The sequence below is a fragment of the Hyaena hyaena genome, unplaced genomic scaffold, assembly GCF_003009895.1.
Source record: "Hyaena hyaena isolate Hyena2069 unplaced genomic scaffold, ASM300989v1 scaffold_868, whole genome shotgun sequence".
NCBI lineage: Eukaryota > Metazoa > Chordata > Mammalia > Carnivora > Hyaenidae > Hyaena > Hyaena hyaena.
The window spans coordinates 38,940-61,973 of NW_024081496.1; the positions used below are offsets into that span (position 1 = coordinate 38,940).

At 36.0% G+C, this 23,034-nt stretch overlaps 1 protein-coding gene across 2 annotated transcripts in view; it reads left to right on the forward strand.

Moving 5' to 3' along the window:
• ANGPT1 (angiopoietin 1) overlaps nucleotides 1-23,034 on the forward strand; it is an 89,696-nt gene that overhangs the window by 33,694 nt on the left and 32,968 nt on the right. For both annotated transcript variants that reach the window (XM_039220137.1, XM_039220138.1), the window contains exons 3-5: nucleotides 2,132-2,259; nucleotides 10,514-10,615; nucleotides 21,193-21,359. In XM_039220137.1, coding sequence (XP_039076068.1) covers nucleotides 2,132-2,259; nucleotides 10,514-10,615; nucleotides 21,193-21,359 — 397 coding nt within the window. The remainder of the gene's footprint in view (nucleotides 1-2,131; nucleotides 2,260-10,513; nucleotides 10,616-21,192; nucleotides 21,360-23,034) is intronic.

Genomic DNA, 23,034 nt, shown 5'->3' on the forward strand with positions numbered 1-23,034 from the left:
ACTTATTATATTCATAGTTGTATTCATAGTTGGGACATCATTTTTATACAATTAGTTTCCAGAAAAATAAAGTAATGCTCAACTTTTTCCCTTTTTCTCTGTTATTGAAAATGTCTGTGAGTTTCCCTCTTCCCACACAAAGGCCTCTTCACCCACATCTTCCTGAGAAGGAAAAGGAAAGAGGAGCGGGTGACAAAAGTGGGAAGGGAGCATATTCTCACTGCATAATAAAGAAACGGAGAACAGGAAGTTTTTTCAGTAAGAGAAGCATTTTCTCCTTAGATAAGTAACTTCCTCCATCTCTTACCCAAAAAAGAAAACTGGGTTTACCATTGAATTCCTCTTGACCACATCTTCCTGTGTTCATCTTTGCAAAGGAGCTTAAATTTTATTTGTCGTTTCTTTACATCCCTTTTTTTGTGCATCTAATTTGGTTATTTTCAACTTGTTTCAACAGACTAAACATTTAGAATTTAAGGTTTTGTTTAGTAGTCCTTAAAATAAGCAAGCACAGATGAACTGCATTGATGGTTTTTCACAATAATACCTTTACATAACCCATCAACACAGCCATTACAATTATGGAGGGCTTTTGAACATTTATATATTCATTTTAAAATTGCTATTTGCAAACATTCTGTGCAATGCTTCTTCACTGTCATATGAATGTGTAGTCTTCTGATTACTTATTCTGTGTTGATATTGCAGCTGTAATTATTTATATAAGTAGGCAAAACCATCAGTGTAGGCATGAGATCTATAGAAAACCATGACATTATTACAAGTTATAATTCTATATATTTCTTATGACAGTATATCTGAGTGGATATTTCATTTTCTTGAAATACAGTTATTTTTGAAAATTTGAAGTATTTATATTGAAATAGTCATTCTCTCCACCAATTTAGACTACCTAATTAATTACCTATAATTACCTATAAATTAGTAAATTACCTATAAATTAGTAAACTCATGCATCTTACATTTGAATCAGGCCAGTATTTTAGATTGTTAGAGCATGTAAAATCAATTTAAAACAGTGTGTAATAGTTTACCTTTGATATTCTTTTTATAAAAGGCCATCATGACTCAAAGTGATTGAAAGCAGGTATTTATTAAATAACATGAGACTTTAAGGGTAAGATGATAAGATAATCTTAAAAAACTTCTTGAAAGGGTTAAGGCAACAAATTACTAGCATATGTATTTTTTAGAAAATACTAATTATAAATATTTTATAAATATGCCATGTATATCTTTAGCAAAAGACTACTAAATATGAGTCATTTTTATATTTTTATTGCATTAATGAGAACTTCATAATGGATGAAGTTCAGTGAGTAAAATTAAGTTCTGAGGAGAGCCTCTCTAATTAAATTTCCTTTCCGTTTGACTTCTACCCTTCACTGAACTCTTCCCCTATATAAGTTCATTTCAAACCTTACTCATTTTTGTTCTTTTACTTGTGTTTTATCAGCCTGATAATTTAAATGCAAGCATTAAATTAAAAAGCAAAGCTCAGTTCCCTTTTCTTTCTAGGTAAATTAGGTCAGAGGCTCTTTTCTACTTTCTAAATCTAATTATTTTGAAGGGTTTTTTTTAAAAATTAAAATTTCTAGAAGCTGAGCACTCTGAAGCCAGATAAAAATAGTAGTATATACTTTAGCATTTTAAACTTCTATACTGTATTTTTATGTTTGAATTTGTAATTTTTATCTCTTCCTCCTCCAAGAATGCTATCTTGGAGTTTACTATGAAATGTAGGTAAGAATATTTTAGAAATTTCACAAGAAAATTGACATAATTATTTCCAGCTAGAGGTGTTACAGCATCATGTCATTTGTCCCTTGAATTGATGTTCTAGAAGTTATAGAGAAAAATAAGATTAAGTAATTAAGCAAAAGATAAAAATGTGTTCAGTTAGAAATGTCTACAGATTTTCCCATTACTTTTATAATTTTCTGAGTCAGGTCAGATCTATTATTGTCTTTATGATTTATTTGTGAGTAAATGCAATATTGACATTTGTTTGGAGGAAATACAGACATGCTTAGCTATAGTTGGAGCCCATTTGGGTACTAATGGTACTGATATCCTTGTTCACATATTGCAATTTTTTTTTTTTTTGCAGTTTTACTAAAGGGAGGAAAAAAAGAGGAAGAGAAACCATTTAGAGACTGTGCAGATGTATATCAAGCTGGTTTTAATAAAAGTGGAATCTACACTATTTATATTAATAATATGCCAGAGCCCAAAAAGGTAAAACCAGAAGTGTTTGTTTACGAGATGTAAAGCAGATCCTAGTTGAATTGCTGAATAATCAGATTGATTTGTGAGCTTGTTAAACTGAAAATATATATGCTTGAGCTCTTTTCTCCCAAAGATACTGTTTGCCAGGTCCATAAAAGATGAAAATCCTATTGTGCAGACCTCCCCCACCCTCACGCCTCCTATCCCTTTTCCACAAAGTTTTCTATTTATCCTCTGCTCATTCCTGGGATGCCCCATTGCTCATAAATGCTTGCCTTGCATAGATTACATTTTGAGGCAGTACTTACTTCAAGTACGTGAGGAAGTTAGGAACAATCTTCAAAGTCACAAGGACCCAGATGGCACATATCATGTACAGTCCAGATACTGTGGAAGGGGAGCCGGGGACATATAGCTGTTTGCAGAATCACTGCTACTATTAGGGTGGGAGAAACATTCTATCTTAACTCATAATCTTGATAGGATTTGCTTTTCATGTTTACCTAAAAAAGTGGGTTGGATGATAGGATTCATCAGTATGTTGAATAGGATCCAAAGCAAACTTTAAAGCAAACACTATGTTCCTGCCGTCATATCTCCTTTATATATTCTTTTCCCCTATTTGTTCATCAAATCATTCATCCATTCCTTCACTCAGTACATATTCAGTGGATGTCATTCATCAGTCCCTGCCTAGGGACACAATATAAAACAAACAGACCCACTGTAGTGGTGAAGACAAACAATTACACAGATAATTATAACATACTGTGGAGATGTACTGATGGAGACAGTCTGTTTGAAGCAGAATATACGGAGAGCCTTGAGGAGAGCCATGCTCTTTGACATGTAAAAGCTTTAGCTTAAGGTGCCAAGAGGGACTCAGAGCTCCAGGAAGACCACCTGCCTCTGTAATGTTTCATGCTCGAAGGATGAAACAACTTCCCTCTTCTCTTTGCCCCACCTAAATCACCAGTCCTGTGTCCTCATCTCCTGTGGATACTGAGCAAGTGCTCTTAGAAGGCCTTTCCTAATTCCCTCAAGCAGCTTTGCATGACTTTCTCACCAGCAGATTTCAACAAGGCAAAGACTGTGCCTGTTTGTCTTTGATTTTCTGGGACCTAGCACAGTGTCTGGCACATAGTAAGTCTTCAGTAAATATGTGTCTGAATGAATGAATGAATGAATGACCTTCTGATGATAATATCAATACTTCCATGTAGTGTACAGTAAATAAGTCTAATTCAGTCTTCTTGGTTATTAGTCACCTTTGATGGAGCAGAGTCTGGACTTCCCCAGCACCCTCTCTCTCCTTATTTCAGTAAGGATTAGTGGTTTAAATTAGCTCAATGTTTATTTTTTCCATTTCCTTGGACAAAAATGTCTTCTAAAAGAGGCCTTTTATGCTCTTCTATAATGAGGAAGGCAGGGAATTGGGGCAGGGGGGAGGAGTTCCATACATTGCTACCTGGGCCACCCACCAGAGAAGTTTAGTTTTACCTGTTTTTCATTTGGGGCTTCTGTGCAAAATCTCACTCAAATTAAGGGCTCCATGGATTAAAAGGTAGTGGGGGGGGGGGACGGTGAAGGTGCAATGGTAAGTGTGGGAGTAAAGAAAAGAGGATAACTTATTGTAAGGGAGAACATTTTGGATCTTTTGGATCTTATTATAAGAAGCCTTCTTACTAGCTGATATCTTAAAATCATACTAAGCTTAAATTCAGTTGGCATACACGGGCGTGTATACACATCCACATACTCACACAGCATGCAGAGCAGTGTATAAGTGTATCAGAAACTGTCCTGGGGGAGAGTGGAGCTGACATAAATACTCTATATTTTACCTACAGTATTCCCCAAGACTCAAAAGAATCCCCAAATTATTGTCAGTTCCATTAAAATAGAATTTGACTATAACAATAAAGTTAGTTAAATATATTAAGTGACTTTCCTTTTAGACATCTAATGATTCTATGATATATATGAACATAAAATAAAACAATTTTTAAGGTTTTTAGATTCACATTCACACTTTCAGAATCCTTTTCACTCTATCACCCAGTACTCTCACATGGCCCCAGGTTTTGGCAGAGAGGGGACATTACAAATAAAGTTTTGATCATTCCATGACTTTTAATTCATGTATAACTACCAGCATTTTGAGTTGCAAATGGTGCACAGGCTATTTCAAAATCACTGATCCTGTTAGAGTGGAAGAAAAATATACTATCTTAACTCATAATCTTGAACAAATTTGCTTTTTACATTTATACAAAAGAGTGGGTTGGAGAATTCAGTTCACTAGTTTACTGGCTGACTCTTGTATTGGTTTCATCAGAATAGCATGATTTCAACTTACACTTCTGCAAAAACAGTATGTGATATAGCATGTGATGCATGTGATGGAGCTTCAGGGTTGTTCTTGAATAAATTAAATCTAAAATATTAAATTCACAAGTGTTATATATCTGCTTAGTTAAACTTTAAAGTTTGGACCTAAGAAAAAATAATACCCTGAGCAGGTTAGCAATATCATCAGTATAAGCCTTTAAGAGGGAAATTTTTATCACTATGGAATCAGCCCCTGAGGAAAGAGGTTCACATGTCATCTGGTCAGATTTTAGTTTTATTAGAAATAGCAGAGCATAGTGAGAGAGACTGAACACTGAACAGAAAGGAGAAAGGCATCGGCTTTCTTCTGGACTTCGGTGTTCCTTCCCGTGTTTTATTCTTTCCCCTTTTGATCACAGATCCTCTCACAAGTAGTAATGTTGTTCTATTATGGAAACCTTAGATTGATAAACCTGCACTTTTTCATGCGTAGCAATTTTTTTAAAAACATATTTCATTTAGCATGGCATTAGTAAGAAAAATTATTGTATGACTTTCCCTTGGTATCCTTTAGAAGCTGGTCAATACAGGAGTTCAAATGCATTCGCAGTTTGCCAGGTCTATTATAAGCACTTTAGATGTAAAAACTCATTTGTTTACTCTTTTCAATAACTCTATGGGATAAGTGCTCCCGTTATCCCTATTTTAGAAAAATAACCTGCCTAAATCAAATAGTATCAAACACAGATTTTGTAATAAAGGCATCAACTTCAGACAGTATTTCTTAGTCGGGGGTGGGGAGGTGGACGGGGCAGGGGGAAGCTAAGTAAGGTAATTGCGTTTGTGTTAGTGGTGACTGAAGTTGCACCATTTATATTTTTTTCAATATGAACCTATGTGAGTGACCCAGGAGACAGTTTATTAACATATAATTGATACGTTTTCTGATTATAAGCCACCCTGCTCCTTTCTACCTTACAATCTTACTTTCTTCTCCTATGTTGATATAAATCTTTAGAATTCTCTCAATCTTATAAAAATACTTGGAAAATACATCTTTAGGACGTTCACTCTTCCAAGTAGATTGTGCTTTGTCGATCTAAAATTCAGTGCTACCTTTGGATATCCTTAACAAAATCATTGCTTCTCTAATGCTTGCAGAGGCTCTAGCTCTAGCAAGGGTATGAAACTCAAGGCCAGCCTATAAAAATAAAACAAAAAGTTCACATATGTAAGATATGGAATATGGACCAATCAACAAAATTGGCCTATTAGGCAGTTGACACAAACTATTATGAAGTGATCATCTTTTAGGCAGAGTAAGAGCTGCAAGCATACAGAATTGTTATTTTTCTGACATCACTCCCTTCCAATAAATAATGTCTGCAAAGAAAGTGTTATCTTTTCAAATGAGATGTGGAAGTCAAAGGCAGAGTCCTAGGACTATTTAATTTTTCAAGCAGATAAAATATGAGAATCAGATCATTCATGTATTTATTTTTTACTTTTGTATTACTAATGACTGTGGTTATTTTTCCTTTCTGAATTGTTTTTAATGCATAGTAGTAGGAAGTAGGATTTTTTCTTTCATTTCATGAGTTTTTAAAACCAATGCTTTATAGCCATTTTAGTTTCATCCAAAAATCCAAAGCATTAAATCATAATTCTACTTATTATAAAATATTAAAAATTTGTTTCTGAATTATAAGTCCCCTAATTCTTGGGAAAGGACCATAGCAAATGTGTTGAGCCTTTTTTTTTTTAATTTAAGTTTATGGAAAAATAATTAACATCCTCAACCCTAATCATTCCAACTTGTATAGAGCATAAAACCATAAGAACTATGTGAATCAAATTTCCCTTTTTTGTTTGGGTTTAAATCTCTGTATTATGTTAAAAGGTATTTAATGCTTGAAAGCTTTGACCTTGCCTGGGATAGGAGCCAGTTCAATCTTTTCTTGGATAGAGTTAAACCCAAGTCATATGATCAATAAATGCAGCAGGCATAGTAAATGTAGCAAGGCCCTTGTCTCCAGGAAGGACACCACCAGATAGCGCAGACCACACAATATTGGCGAATGAACTTTTCAAGTCCTTTCATGTCTCAAATCTTTTGAAATCAACCACCTATTTTCTTAAACTTCCTTCATCTGCTAAGCACAGGCTTTTTTGTTTTTCTTCTGACTAGAAATAACATTTTTTTTTGGCTAGAGTGAATCCAACTTCTTAAATAGATATATAATAAGAAGTAGCATGCTCAAAATTTAGTGGTGTCAATATCATTATATTTATATTATATATTATATTATATTAATTATAGGCATATAAAATATATACTATATTAATATAACATATTATTAAGCTTATCATAATGACAGTTTATTAAACTGCTACATATTTTGACTTTGTATATTCCATATTATTCTTATTATAAACAATAAGTTATATGCAGTGGTATTTAATAGTAAACTATGCTATAATATGTAAGATATTATATAATGCATTATGTAAATAATACTATCTCCTATGTAAAATAAGTCTATGAGATGAGAGTAATGACAAAGCCTATTATGTGCCAGGCACTATTTAAAAAATGCTACATGCATTGACTCATTTAGTCTTTGCAAAGCTCTAAGCAATGGAGAGAACAGAGTGGAGATTTGAACACAGGCAATTTGGTACCCAGGTTCCTGCCCCTAACCAATATGCCATTCATCTCTATTGTAACCATATTCCACAATGGCAACTATTATCAGTGCTGTTATTATTGAGTCAGAATACAAATTGCAGAGCATATGTCCAACCCCTTACCTTCCCTGTACCACAACTTCTAACCCAGTAATCTGCCTGGGTAACTTCTGCCCCTCCATGTGGTTCTGACTCTCTCTGGGTCTTTATCTTAACATTCTCAAATTATTGAATACATTTGTCTAAAAGGAAATTTCTTTTACTAAAATTTTTGAATGATTTTAAAACTTTAAGGAGCGCCTGGGTGGCTCAGTCGGTTAAGCGTCCGACTTCAGCTCAGGTCATGATCTCACGGTTCCTGGGTTCAAGCCCCACATCGGGCTCTGTGCTGGCAGCTAGCTCAGAGCCTGGAGCCTGCTTCAGATTCTGTATCTCCCTCTTTCTCTGACCCTCCCCTGCTCATGCTGCCTCTCTCTCTCTCTCAGAAATAAATAAAACATTTAAAAATTTTAAAAAAATGAAAATAAATAAAAGAAAACTTTAAGTGGATAGAATTTTAATAACATAGATAATAGTAATAACAAAACTGTGAATAGTTTACTCATCCTATATTTATAAATGTAGTTATTCCTTTCCCTGAGTATATAAGCTTGCAAACACAGTTTTCAAACTTCCAGGCAGTCAGTGTCCGTTAAGAAATAAAATTCTGAAAAAAAATTTAGATTAATCAATTGAGGCAGGGTAAAACTTTAATTAAGAAACAAATGACACTAGTTTCCTGTAGCAAAATGTTTCCTTGACACTTTCACTTACTCTTATTAATTATCACCAGTAAAGTTCCACCTTGGCCACTTGAATCACCACCTATGTCTTCTTTAACCTGTGCCATCTGGATTTTATTCTTATAGGAATCCTGCAACTGTCTTCTCAAGGTCACTATTGATTCTTTCATTTTAAATTTAAGTGTGCATTTTCTTAATCTTTATTTCTCTTGACTTCTCTGGAATATTTGATAAAGTAGATCACTTCCCCAAATCAAAATCTAACCCCACTTTCATTGCATTCCATTGATCAAGTTTTCCTATTTTATCTTTCCTTCTTGCATCTTCGTTTATTCAACAGATATTCATTTAGTACCTGCTATAGGCTAAACCCTGTTCTAGACAGTGACAAATAAGATGAAGTCCCTGCCTACCAAAAGGTTATTGATGTATTTTACCTCCATCAGCCCATTTTTGGATCCTCCTCCTTTCCTCACATATACATGTCTTTCCATCTTTTCCTTACTTCTTCAAATAATCCATTTTCATGCTGTCAACTACTGCTTTCAAGAAGAATACTCCCAGTATAATTTTGAATTAGGTAGAGATAAGGTTCAAATCCTGGATCCAATACTTCTTATTAATAATAACCATTAGTAAGTTACTGAAATACTCTAAGCATTGCTTTTTCATCTGAAAAGTAGAGATAATAATCGTATCTCTGTCATTGTTGTGAGCTAAGTTAGAAAATAATATATAGTGTTTAAACTAGCACTTAACAGCAAGCATGCTATTGGTATCGGTGATTGCTTTCTTATTCCTTTAGTCTCTTATCCATATTCTTATCCTTGGTCTACATCCACTAGATCATCACAGCTGATCAATAAACCACCCCCTCCTTTTGAATGACTATGCTACCTCAAATTCTATGTGTCTGTTCTTATATGTTAGCTTCTCCCTTAAATTGTTTATTTAGATGACTGTACATCATTCTTCAGGTCACCGGAGTTGAAAATTATGAACTCCTTCATCTCCTTAAGCCTACAGGAACAGTCACTATTGAAATTTTTAGACATTTTGAGGACAATATCGTTTTTCTTCATTATAGTATCCCCAAGTGTAACACAAAATTAATGTCCATGAGTAAAAAATAAGTGAATGAATCATTTAGAATTGAGGAGGAGGAAAGACTGTCTAGAGATTGTGTTGAGGCCAAAGGGTGGGTACAGATTGGTTAAGGGATTAGTAGAAGGGAAACTTTGGGACAGGGAGTTGAATTTCAATTGATAATCTTGGTAGTGGATCAATTCTTAGAGACAGTAAAGATATACTGATGGGTGACTATTGTCAAATTAGTAGTTCCTTTCACTCTGAGGAAGTACAGGGACAATTTGTCCTTTGAATGACAGTTGTTGCCATTGTTTTCAAACCCATTAGCCATTTGTGCTCTGAACTGAGGGCTTCAGGGAAAACACTTGAGGTTTTTCCTTTACTCAGACTTAACACTGTGCCCTGTCAGCCACTGTTGAATCATATCTATTCCCCTAGCTAGCCTCCAAAATGCATTAGCAGTCAACTGCCAGGGGAATGGTGTTCTCCATAGCTGGGACCTTGAATAATCAAAATGCCACATCCATACTACATCAATTACAGTGATTACTCTCTAAAGATAATCCTGTTACAGATACGTTTCTCTCCTTGGGTGGACTCTGGGGGAAATGAATCAAGTTCTAAATAAATACTATTGTTTTAGAATAATTGAAATGAGCATAAGTCTTTGATAGCATTGACTAACTTTCCACAGGGGGAAGAAATGCTTGTCACACTCAAAAGGAATATAATATGTCATATTCTCCTATGATTGTTCATGACAAAAATTTAAGCAAATAATATGTTCTCCATATGCTGTGGACCAAACTTTGACTCTAATGTAATACTGAATCATCAAGAATAATGATTGTAGTATATAACTGTATATGAGTTAATGTGCAATGCAATATGTTATTGCTAAATATATATGATTTTTCAATTATCTTTCCAAATCTGTTATTACTGTATCACCATTTCAATTAACTAAATAGTTAAGAATTCTGAGTCTTATGTTTTGGCAATCAAATGGTCTGTAGTTTTAGAAACCTAGATAGCATTTTTTAAAAGTGAACATACGTAAGTGCCCTTTACCATTCAAGACAAAGCTTTTTAAAGATTCTTGTATAATCTGAGACTGAGACCATTCTCAGCTGACCGATTTAAATTTTTACAGTTAATTTAAGTAATATGATGGAATTTTATCTGAAACAATTCTAATATAAAAAAATAATCAATAAGGTATCTAAGATAAGATTTTTCAACATAGTAATTTTTATTTAATTTACCTGTGGGCTGGGCCTACCTATCCTATTTCTGTTTTTGAAACATTTGATATTTATTTCGTTAAAGCAGACAAAATTTTCACCTGACTTTGATTTCCCTATCTCTATCAGGTATTTTGCAATATGGAACTTAATGGGGGAGGTTGGACTGTAATACAGCATCGTGAAGATGGAAGTCTGGATTTCCAAAGAGGTTGGAAAGAATATAAAATGGTAAGATGGAGAAATTTAGTTTTTGATGTTTTACCATGAGGTTATCTTCACCACACTATGTGATAAGCCCTCGTACTTTTACGTAATTTTTCAGTGATTTTAAAAATAAAATGATACATTAGTCACATTATTTTTATTAAACACAAAACACTCATAAATCATTTTCAGTAAATGATTTCCATATGTGTATCAGAAAGAAAAATGTCTTACTGAAATTATTTGGTGAACTGTTATGTATTATCTGGATTTGTTCCTGGTTGAATGAGGGTGGGGAAAGCTAGAACTCAGACCCAGACTGAGTACATAAGCTAGGTCAAGGGAGGTGTGCAGGGCTCTGGATTATGGAGAGGTACCTCCAGTAGCCTCACTGCTGTAGCTGGCACATTGTTACTGGGTATTGACTAAGAGCTCCTCCGTGTGGCTGGGTTGGTCTTCTCCCAGTATGGTGATCCAGGGTCATCAGACTTCTTATGTGACAGCTGGCATCCCTCAAGCACAAAAATAGAAGCTTCCACATCTTTTTAAGGTTTATTAGACCCAGAAATGGCACCGTATCACTTCCACTGCTTCCTTTGGTTAAAGTTAATGACAGGGCTAGTCTACATTCAAGATGCAAGAGTACACGAGGGTAAGGACCTCATTGAAGCATGGTTCACTGGGGTCTCCAGAATAATAGCAGACATCATGGTCACCATCACTATCATCGTAGCTAATCTTTCTAATTCGTAATATGACCCAGCTCTATACATAAATTCTTATTCATTTTTTATATCAAACCTATAAGCTGCCTCCATTTTAAGTGGAAAGTGAGCAAGTTGGGAGATCAACTTTTTGAAGATAATATAGTAGTTTAAATAATGCACAATCCAATAATCATATAGTCAGTGCCTACTATATTAACTGTTAAAATCTGATGACAGAAGGTCAAGATAAAATAATGGAAGAGACTTCCCTTTATGGACTAATTCCATATTTTACATCTAAATATGCTGGATAATTCTTGTCTTGACTAACTTTTGACAAAATCCTCTCTAAGAAGATAAAGAAAAAGGTGAAGAGAAATGTTGTACGAGTGTAAGCTCTGTCTTGATATTCTTGTAGAAAATGCGTAAAAACTGTAACTAATAGTCATCACAGTTTACACATTAGTAGGCTTATAGTTGGTGAAATGATAGTTAAAAGGAATTTAATAAATGAAGGGCATCTCTTGTGGTGTCTCTGTGTCTCTGTGTCTGTATTTTTTTTATCAAATACATACTTTAATATTCTGAATGTAGGTTAATAAAGTTTAGAGTTATACAAAATTGGAACCCTAATGTCTTTAATAAGACGAATTCAAGGTATAAAGGAAGGCTACAGCCAACAAGATAGAATTCTACAGAGATAACTGTAGTCTTTTACCTAGTCCAAAAATACACAAAATTAAAGTAAGAATATAGGATGAAAGTGACAAATTAGTTTAAGAACCTGGTATTTGAAAGATGGATCGATTTACCTAACCATAAGCTCATTCTGTGTTGTTGGCTACTACAAAGACCAGTGTGCTCAGTCTACTTAAAGCTTATAGTCTCAGAAAATACAGACTCATTGGTGTCTACTGCAGTCTGGTTACATCATGAATATGCTTCAAGGTGGACTTTAAACAAGTAAACTTATCTTATAAGGTGCAAGCACTGAATGGATGGGGCTGTAACCTGGTGGGAAAACAAAGGATTTAGGTATCAATTGTCTGATAGCTATTAGATTGACTGGATGGAGGTAGGTGGTACTAGAGCCACTCCTCACAATGTGGTTCAGAAACCAACAGCACTAGCATTGTCTGGGCGCTTATGAGAAATGCAGCATCTCAAGCTCCATCCCTGAATTAGAATCTGAATTTTAACACTGCTTTAAAGAAGGAAGTTCTGTAATGAATGGAAGAACATTCCAGAGAGGCAAAATTTGACTGAGTATGAACAAAACTCTCTAATAATTCTTTCCAGCATGAATAGACTGCCTATTAAGTGGCAAGAACCCTTCTTCAGTGGAAACACTCCAGTAGAAAGTAAATCACCAGATTGTAACAGAGAATATTAGTTCCACTCTAAGCTGTCTTTCTGCTTATGTGATTTTAAGAACATAAGTGAAATATTTCATCTACATTCTATAAAAGGGACCTTGCATTATGTCTATATCAACAGTTTGAATCTTCACCCTGCCCTTTGCAAATGGAGTGTTTTTGGCAAATCATTTAACCCATACCTTAACTTCCTCACCAGTTAAAAAGGGACATTAATGATAATACCTCAGCTACCTTGCAGGGCTGTTGTGAGGATTAGATATAAATAAAGCACTTGGCATACTACATTTTCAATAAACAGTAGTTATTAATAAGATTAAGACACCAAAGAATGCAAAATTTTTACTTAATTTTGCCAAAAATATTATTTTGCAAACTATCTTATCTCCGGATTACTTTCACCACCAACATGGAATGTGAAGAAGTCATCTGAGAATTCAGACTGTAGATACAGGTTCAAGCAAATCTGAAAGACATTATTATTAATATCAATGATAATAGAAAAGTTAATATAAAGTGATCATCATGGTGACTTTCCATAATGCTTAATTATTATTTTTGTAAGCATCTGCTACTTTGGCAAACTAGACATGTTAAGACAGACTGATATGAAGTATGACATTGATTCATGTCTTACAAGTATTTACCAGATATATGTATTTTAAGCAACTTTTTTCAATATTTGACTGAGACAATTATTCTTTAAGTATGGCTTTTGGGAAGTTTACCCCTCTCCCCTTTTATTTTGAACAGAAACACTGTGCTATTTCATTCAAACTAGAACAGTTTATCAGCTGAGTGTCAATTCTACATGGTCAGAAAATTGAAAGAAGCTACAGAAATCTGAAAAATTTTAGCAAAAATGGGTCTGATTGCTTTTTTGCTTTAATTAAGAGAATTCATCACATGTCACAACTTGGTTAACTTTCACCAAAACACATGGTAGAAAGTGTTCCTATTGTTTTCCTCCAGAGCTTTTTACCTAAAACCAAAATAGACTTCATTCCAACAAGAATGGATATAAGTTCGTTCTGCCAATTCTTCTCAGCCACACCCACTTCTGTTCCCTGCATCAGAGCTGGCTGGTAGGGTGTTGCATCCTTTGGGAAAACACAAACTTCTTGGCATGCACCACCTCCTTCTTAATCTTCACTAATCTACTATTATACACTAAGATACTTCACCTCTTTCTTGAGTGCTGAGTACAGAAATAAAATTTCATCCTGCCTACCTTTCTGCGTCGCCTCTCTTTTTCCCTTCATTCTGGTTGATATCTGTGGGCTGCCTCTTGCAGAACAATATGTTAAAATTATCAACACATGAATTACAAATACATATTGTAATTTATTATTTTTAAACCTCTCTCAACAGGGAAGATTTGCAACTTATTTGATTCTTAACATTGGCTTTAAGCCTATAAAATTCTTTTATCTGAGCTTTGTTTTCACTTAACCTTCCTTATGAGGGGATTCAGCAAAATCAGGTTTATGGATTTGTAAAGATGTTTGCAGAGAGGGAAGTCTGCAGTGGGCCTTTTTAATGAGGCACTTAGGAAACTATATTAACTCTTTCAAGTAAGGAGGATACTATTTAGTGGCCACCAGCAATAACACTTATCAGCAGTACTTTTATGTATATAAAGCCCAGTCAGACTAGGAGTTCCAAATAATACCCTCGTGGCCTAACTTTATAGAAGGTAGTGACTAATGCCCTGGAGACAACCTGGCTTTGGATTGAAAACAATTACCCTGTAAACAGAACTTCCTATTGACACAAATATTTGGTCTGAGCCCCATACCTTCTGGGAGTTACTTTAGCACCATACCTTCTGAGAGTTCTTTGTTTCTGAAAAGAAATTAAGAGCATATTTTCAACTGCTTTTTAACATCTCCACATTAAAAAGAGAAAAATATATATAAGAAACTTAAAATGTCTAAATAAATCATTCTTTTGATCTTTGTAGGGCTGAATGTCTCAACAGTTAGAGGAAGAAATACATGATTGAATTGTGTATTAAAGCACCTCTGAAAAGCCACAGATCAGTAACCCTGCCTTCATATTTATTTTCTTTAATCATTTGTATGAAAAAAGATGAAACCCATAAAATACATCGACTGTGTCTGGTTTCAATTGTCTTTCAGCTATAGAAAGTCAACACTTCCTGGAAGCATTATCAGACCAAAAAAAGCAACAAAGTATCAGAGACAATTATTTTATTAACTCGGGAACATACAACCAAAACTGAATATTTCTGCAGGTCTTGGCCGAAATTAATGAGTATTGATCTTTCCTCTGTGTGCATTTTTAAAAAAACAATATGCAGTTTTTAAGGCCAACTTTAAGTCAATATTAGATTAGGTTAAATTCTAGTGTCTATTTTTGCCTTTCATTAAAGAGCTAAAGGAGGAAGAAAATTGATTAACAATCCATCTGAAATATGGCATCAAGATTGTGACTGAAGTAACTAAACATAACAGATTTCATGAAACAATATGATCTAGCATCATTGGGTTTTTATTACTACTTTTTATTCTTTTGATGAAGACCTGTTGCATTTTTGGCATTAGCACTAAAATTTATATGAGCTTTTATTTTTATTTATATAGATGTTACAGGCTCTTTGGAGTAAAATAGAGACCTATGGTAATCTGTTATGTGTACAATAAGGTATGAGCCTGGTTTTTTGGATGTGGCCATCTCTGTGTTTTAGACATCCATATACTTTTTTTTTCAAGGACGGTCCAATAATACATTATCAAACTGTGTCTCCGGGGATAGAGCCCCATGTGAAAATGAGGTTTGATGCTTCTCTCTTTCCTGTGTGCCATTCACATAATTTCATCTGTAATGTATTCTTCCTCATTTGCATTTAGAATAGTTGTTCCACATCATAATTACATGATTCCCCACCTGTGGTACAAAGCAGACTCACCCATGGAGTTTTTTAAAATGTACATATCTCTAAGCACACCCCAGACATACTGAGTCAGAACCTCCCATGTGGGAACCAAGTCATTTATATTTTTAAAAAGCTCCACAGCTGGTTCTGATACGCACTTCTGGTTGAGAGTAACTATCAGAGCTATGAATTTATTGGCATGAGTTTAAAATCTAAAAATTACCTCTTTTGTAGATCTTAAAACTTTTGAGATATAGAGAGAAAGAGATGAAAAGAACTAGGATCAAGGGACAGTTGGAGGATGCAGCTTCTCTCTCCGTTAGTAAGCAGAAGAATAAGAACGTAGTCTACACCTTGGTTTATGTCATGGGTTAGCACCAGTGTCAACCAGTTGGTTTTAATTTCTTATTTATCTTTTTATTTTAAAAAATGTTTATTTATTTATAGAGCACAGAGAGAAAGAGAACCCAAAACAGGCTCTGTGCTGTCAGTGTGGAGCCTGAAGCAGGGCTCAATCCCATGAACCATGAGATCATGACCTAAGCGGAAATCAAGAGTCAGATACTTAACTGACTGAGCCATTCAGGCACCCCTAATTTCTTATTTAATAATTCCTGGATTAAAATTACAATACTTATTTGTGGAAAGCAACATTCAACTTGTCATAAGAATACATCAGTTCATAGTATCTAAAAACCTTTTAAATAATTCAGCACCCCCTTATTCATTTTCAGGCTAAGACCTGGTTCTGGACTGTTTTTGTTCCCTTTTCTCATACAGAGTAGAAAGAAACCTTCTCCTCAAATAGCTCACAGCCTAGTGGGAGAGGCAGGTAAACAGAACATTACTATGTATTGTGATGTATCCTTTAACTATAACAACAACTAGATTTTTGTTCTAATGTATCAACTTTGAGCTAAATGCTTTACTTACATTATTTCTCTGTCACAACATTATTTGGGAAATGACATTTTAAAATTTTTTTTAGCATTTATTCATTTTTTTGAGAGAGAGATACAATGCAAGTGGGAGAGGGGCAGAGAGAGAGAGGGAGACACAGACTCTGAAACAGGCTCCAGGCTCTGAGCTAGCTGTCAGCTAGGCATCAGATCTGTAATGGAGTCAGCCTGATAAACTATCCAATAGACAGTTTACTAATGTGGGAACCCATTTTCCCTTCTTTGACTTATTTTTCATCTTCATGATGAACAATGTTTTCTGCATGGCTACACTTCGCTTCTAGAAAAGTTCCCTCCCTACCCTATCTGTCTAACAGCCATTTTGATTCATTGTAGCCAAACATCTTGTTCCCACCATAGAGGGTGTTTCGATACTTTATCTGGCAAGGTGCATGAAATAGAATTTTTATTTCTAAAATCAGATTTTGTTGTTTTCTTTTCGGTTGCTTCTTCTATTTTCACTCAGAAAAAGTAAACTGTTTCAGAAGGGATGTTAATCTCCACTTAGAGGGAGGTACAAGCCTGCGTGCCACTCTGGGGATGGAGGCTCTCAGAGGAATGACACGAATATGTTTCTGAGGCTCACTGGAGATCATTGCCCTTTTCCCTGGGGAAGCTGGGCAGCTTTATCCCTGCAGTGCTTTCAGCAGCATGGAAATATGTGACCTAAAACTTAACACTTCATCATTCCCAGCTTCCTTATTCACATTTAGTATAATTGCTGAATCCCTTCTAACTGTGCACCAGAGGGAATCCTCAAGTGGCTAGAGAGTTGACGCATCTAAACGGAGAAGAAAACGCAAGGGAAAATCCCAGCAGTCTTTTTTCTCCTCCCAGTGGCTGCCGCAACTGAGAATGTGCTAATTCTTTGACTTTCAGTGCCCTGTAGCTTTCTGTTTTCCTTATTCATCGGAGAAGGTAAGCTTCACTCTTCTTTCTGGTAGGTAGCCTTGCTTCCACAAAAGTGTGTAAAATTCTTAGTAGAACCTAAATTGCTCTGATATTCTCTGCTTCTGTAGAACTTTACCAAAGCATGACCTGTGCATCTCAGGAACAGAGACTCAAGGGAGCACGGGAATACTCACTTCTAGGGGTCATAGATTTTTGCTCTGAGCTACAGGTCTCCAGGGAAGAATATATGATTCAGGGGACCATTATATCCAGTGCAATTCGAATGAAGAGTGTTGAGTTCATTAAAAACTAAGTTAAATTGGGGAATAATCTTAATAGTGGGCTTACATATGCTAATGAATTTTGTTTTAACTTTAAGTATAAAATTATAGACGTTCTTGAAAATGTAGGACCAAAGTCTGGAATTTTGGGTCAGTGGTTCCTTCTTAGAACTTTCCCATAATTAGGCACCTGGATGACTCAGTCAGTTGAGTGTCTGGCTTCAGCTCAGGTCATGATCTCAGGGTTCGTGGGTTCAAGCCCCACGTCGGGCTCTGTGCTGACAGCCAGCTCAGAGCCTGGAGCCTGTCTTTGGATTCTGTGTCTCCCTCTCTCTCTGACCCTCCCCTACTCATGCTGTCTCTCTCTCTCTCTCTCTCTCTCTCTCTCTCTCAAAAATAAATAAAACATTAAAAAAATTTTAATGAAAAATAAAAAATGCATAAGTAAATGCATCAAAGTTCTACTTTCTGTTTTATTGTTTTTGTTTTTGTTTTGTGTTTTGTTTTAACTAGAGCAAATAAGACACCTGCAAAGCAAGGCAGGTTAAAATCCTGTAATGTTTTATTATTTTTCTAGTCTTTTAGAGTAACTGCAACAAATGTAATTCTAAAGCATTTTTTTAGTGATTTGCTCTTATTGGGCAAACCTAATATTTAAATTAGGTTTTATCAAAAACAAAACAGAACAAAACAAGTGACTCTTCCCCATTAATATTTAACTTATTTACATAACATGAATATTATCATTACAATAACAGAACTGACACAAATGGTTTGGGGACCAAACACAACTGACGTTTAGTAAGTAACTCAGTTGGCAGAGACAGTAGTACACAAATGTATTTAATGCATTTAGTAAACTCATATATCTTAAAGTTTATTTATTTTGAGAGAGAGAGAACACACACAAGCATGGGAGGGGCAGAGAGAGGAAGAGGGAAAAATCCCAAACTGTCTCTGCACTGTCAGGCATGGAGCCCAATCCAGGTCTTGAACTCATGAACCATGAACCATGAGATAGTGACCTGAACCAAAATCAGGAGTTTCACACTTAAACTGAGCCACCCAGGTATCCCTGGGAATCAATATATTTCAAAGAAGGAGTGTGTTAAGTTTGTTAAAGGCGAACACAGTTAATTATAATTCTATAACGTTGATATACATTAAATTTGAAAAGAAACAATGTTTTCAAATTCTATCATCTGTGTTGAGAAAATGGGAATTGCTGTGATTATCTTAGTACTACCCTCACACTTCTTAATATGAATAAAGTAAAGCCTTTATAAATGATAGCTTCAGTTAACAGAATCAGTTTTTTCCTGAAACATCAGAGTATTCTCTGTGGCTGGAGCTGTGTCTTCCAAGTATCAATGTGCACTAGACAAATGGGGAGGTTGTTTGGATGTAGATTTGTGGGGCTGGTTCTCCAATATTTTGATTCAATGTGGAGCCAGGATTTTTTTTTTTCAGCCAGAGCTTCAATGATTGTGATTCAGTGGGGACTTTATTTATTTTTTTTATAATTTATTTATTTTTCAGACAGAGAGAAACAGAGCATGAGCAAGGGAGGGGCAGAGAGAGAGGGAGACACAGAATCTGAAGCAGCTCCAGGCTCTGAGCTGTCAGCACAGAGCCCGATGCAGGCCTCAAACCCACGAACCGCGAGATCATGACCTGAGCTAAAGTCGAACACTCAACCGACTGAGCCACCCAGGCACCCCTCAGTGGGCACTTTAAAAAATACTTCGAAGACTCAGCCAAATTACCTGCTACAAGAATTATGTGGTTTTTGTTTGTTGTTTTGTTTTGTTTTTAAATGCTCAGAAGGGTTTTGTCAGTGCAGTATGGAGCTAAGGCACAACATGGTTGAAGCCAAGAGCTTCAGGGGCAGGAGTCTCTCTCCGGGGCTGGGCATACGGGCTCCTTGGCCTGGGTGCTGGACTCAGACCCTAGCCCCAGTACACCTAAGGCCGTGTTGAAGAGGTTGAATGGGAGTGGAGCTCCAAGTGATGAGTCTTGTTTTCAGGCCCAGGCTCTGGAGCAGTTGTACCTGCATCTCTGGCCCAGCCACAGCACGGTCCCTTGATGGTGCTGGGCCCAGGGCCTCTGTCATCTGCTTGAACTTCACGTCGATTCAGCTGTCTGCTGGGCCTTGCTCACCTCCAGCTCCAGCTGCGCCTGGACATAGACCAATTCTAGCCCCCGCACTTTCTGTACCACCAGAGCTCCACCTTCATCTCAGTGGCCAAGGCCTCTCCTTTCAGCTTGGCCTGCAGCATAGAGCCTTCTTCCTGGGTGCACGCAAGGCCTCTGTGTGGGACTCAGCCTCTGCCTTTGTAGTCCCAGTGCTCTCCACAGCGGTGCTCAGAGCTTCCACTTCAAGAATTATGTTTAATTACTTCTCTGAATGTCATTATAAAAGTGCTAGTGTTTTCCTCCCTCCCTCCCTTCCTTCGAACTTCAATAAAGCACGTGGAGTACCCGGTGTATGCCAACACTCTGCAGTTTTTGAGGCTTTACAAATACAGAACAGCTTCTGTCCTCAAGGAGTTCATGGTTTGATCAGTAAGACAAACATGTAGTTCAAGAATTACATTAAACTTAAAGCATTGCCAAAGAATACTTTTTGAGGGTTCAAAAACTGGATACCCTAATCTAGAATGCCAGCCGTTTCCAAGGGTTCTTTATTTTCCTATCACTCACATGACTAACATTGAGAGTTGGCTTTCCTTGGGGGGCCACTTTTTTTTTTAACCCACAAAGAAACTATTTTTGAACACTTAACAGCCATGACTGGAATTGGCCTAACGAGAATAAGAGGCATGTTAAGATTCAGGTGCAAAGCAGCCAGCTAGGCTCACTCACTGGCTCTTACATGTAAACCTTCTGCCTCAAAACCCAAATCCATAATGGGAAAGCATTTAAATGATTCCACTCCTGGGTTTACAGGTTTGTGTATTAACATTTAAAAAGAAAATGTTAAAGCTAGAAAAGTCAAAAGTCTAGTAATATTTTTAAGTTGTTATCTGGGTATAATTCAACTCCTGAAAAATGATAACAGCAACAACGACAAAAAACAATAATAATATTGTTAAATAACTTGCCCAAGAATACTCTGATAATATTCATTGAAAACACTTAAACTGTGCTCGAAAGTTTCCATTAACTATTATTTTAGAAACATTTTGAAAAGCAGGCTGTGATTGAGAAGTGTTTGCTAGTGAAACCTATTAACCAGATGCATTTAAACTGAAATCATTTAACCCATACAGACTTGAATATCAGCCTTTACTGTAATAAGAAGTGGACATAAAGCTTAATGGAAAGAAATGTAGCAGAAATGTATTGAGTCAGTAATTGGAAAAACAGTGTGGAAACATATCTTTACCTTTAAATAAAGTTTTATTATAATTTAGAACATAGTTAATACTGAATATGATAAGAGGTTTTCACTGAAGTAACAGCTGCATCTCTGTCTTCTTTTGTAGGGTTTTGGAAATCCCTCTGGTGAATACTGGCTGGGGAATGAGTTTATTTTTGCCATAACCAGTCAGAGACAGTACACACTAAGAATCGAGCTGATGGACTGGGAAGGAAACCGAGCCTATTCACAGTATGACCGGTTCCACATAGGAAACGAAAAGCAAAACTACAGGTAAGCCCTCCTCCCACATAGGGCCCACCTGCCTTGGGCCGCACCACTTACTAGTTTCAGGGGAAAGGTGTGAAAGAGAGAATGATTAATGTCATCCATCAGAATGAGAATTAGGTCATCTAGGCCTATGATAGGGATACAAAAATCTCAGTAAAGACTTCTTTAAAGGTTTAAATTTGAATTTTTCACAGGTTGTTTTGATGTTGGCTCAGATACTAGAGGATGAGGAATTAAGTCAAGCACAATAGTATTGTTGTAGTTTTTACTGCTGTTATTGTGATGAAATGGGTGCAGTGAATTCATACCTATAAAACTGATGGCAGGGGCGCCTGGGTGGCTCAGTCGGTTAATCGTCTGAGTTCGGCTCAGGTCATGATCTCACAGTTCGTGGGTTTGAGCCCCGCGTTGGGCTCTGTGCTGATAGCTAGCTCAGAGCCTGGACCCTGTTTCAGATTCTGTATCTCCCTGTCTCTCTTTGACCCTCCCCTGTTCATGCTCGCTTGCTTTCTCTCTCTCTCTCTCTCTCAGAAATAAATAAAATATAAAAAAATTTTTAAAAATTGATGGCAGAGAAGTGAGTCAAACTCAGTGGCTTGGAATAAGTACTCCTTTCTATGATTTTCTACTACATTGTATTCGCCTTTCTTAAATTGATATTTTTTCACATTATTTTGAACGTGACAAGGAGTAGGTAAAAGTTTATGTATTTATATGACTTATGTAAAAGGTAAGATGAGGCATAATTTAGAAATTTTTGGTAAATAATGTACACAAATAAAATAAATTCAAATAATGGCATCAATATATATACATCATTGTAGTTGTACAAGTTGACAGATTCTACACTTTCTTGTTAACATCTCTGATTTTTTCAGTGAGCAGCTTGTACAATGTACAAAAACTAACATTAAAAGATGGCTAAGCAAGTAATGCAGAATGATAAATTCATTCCCCAAACCCTTATTGTGTTACTTCTATGTTCTAGGAACCCAACCAGGCACTGGTAATTTTGTAGTCGGTGATGAGATTTCTAGTCTCCCAGTCCAGCTTTGTTAACTAACTAGGTCACTAAATAATTGGCTGGCATTCCTTGAACTGGGAACATATTTCCATTACTTTTATGTCACTACCCATTAATGCACTACTTGGCACATAAGTTCCTTAATAATTGCATGTGACAGAGTTTTGTAATCAGTAAATTAATGTTGCAATGATTTTTAACTCTCCATATTGTAGCCAGGCTACATCAGTCTTGGAAACGTGGTTGTGTACCTTCAAGTGTTGGCACATAGCTTCAGGCACAACGCAATGACAGGACCAAAGCCATCTGCTGTTTTTCCAACCTGTGTGGCCCTCTTGTAGTTCAACTGTTTCTGCTGCTCATATCTTTTCGAAACATACTATTCTTTAAGGGCTTGAATCTACAACACTTTCATGAATATATCTCATTTTATTTTAATGGATTATGTATGGGATTGGATCCTTAGAGATATAAGGATCATTTTTTTTCAACAAACAGCGATGATGTCACCACAACAGAGGGATGAGAAATAGATCTAAAGAGTTTTCATCGTCTCATGTGAGGGTAGTGAGGGTGTACATAATGGCAACTCAGGAAACCAAAGGAGACACATTTATAAAATGCAATGGAGTGTAAGAAGAAATGTTTCCAAGG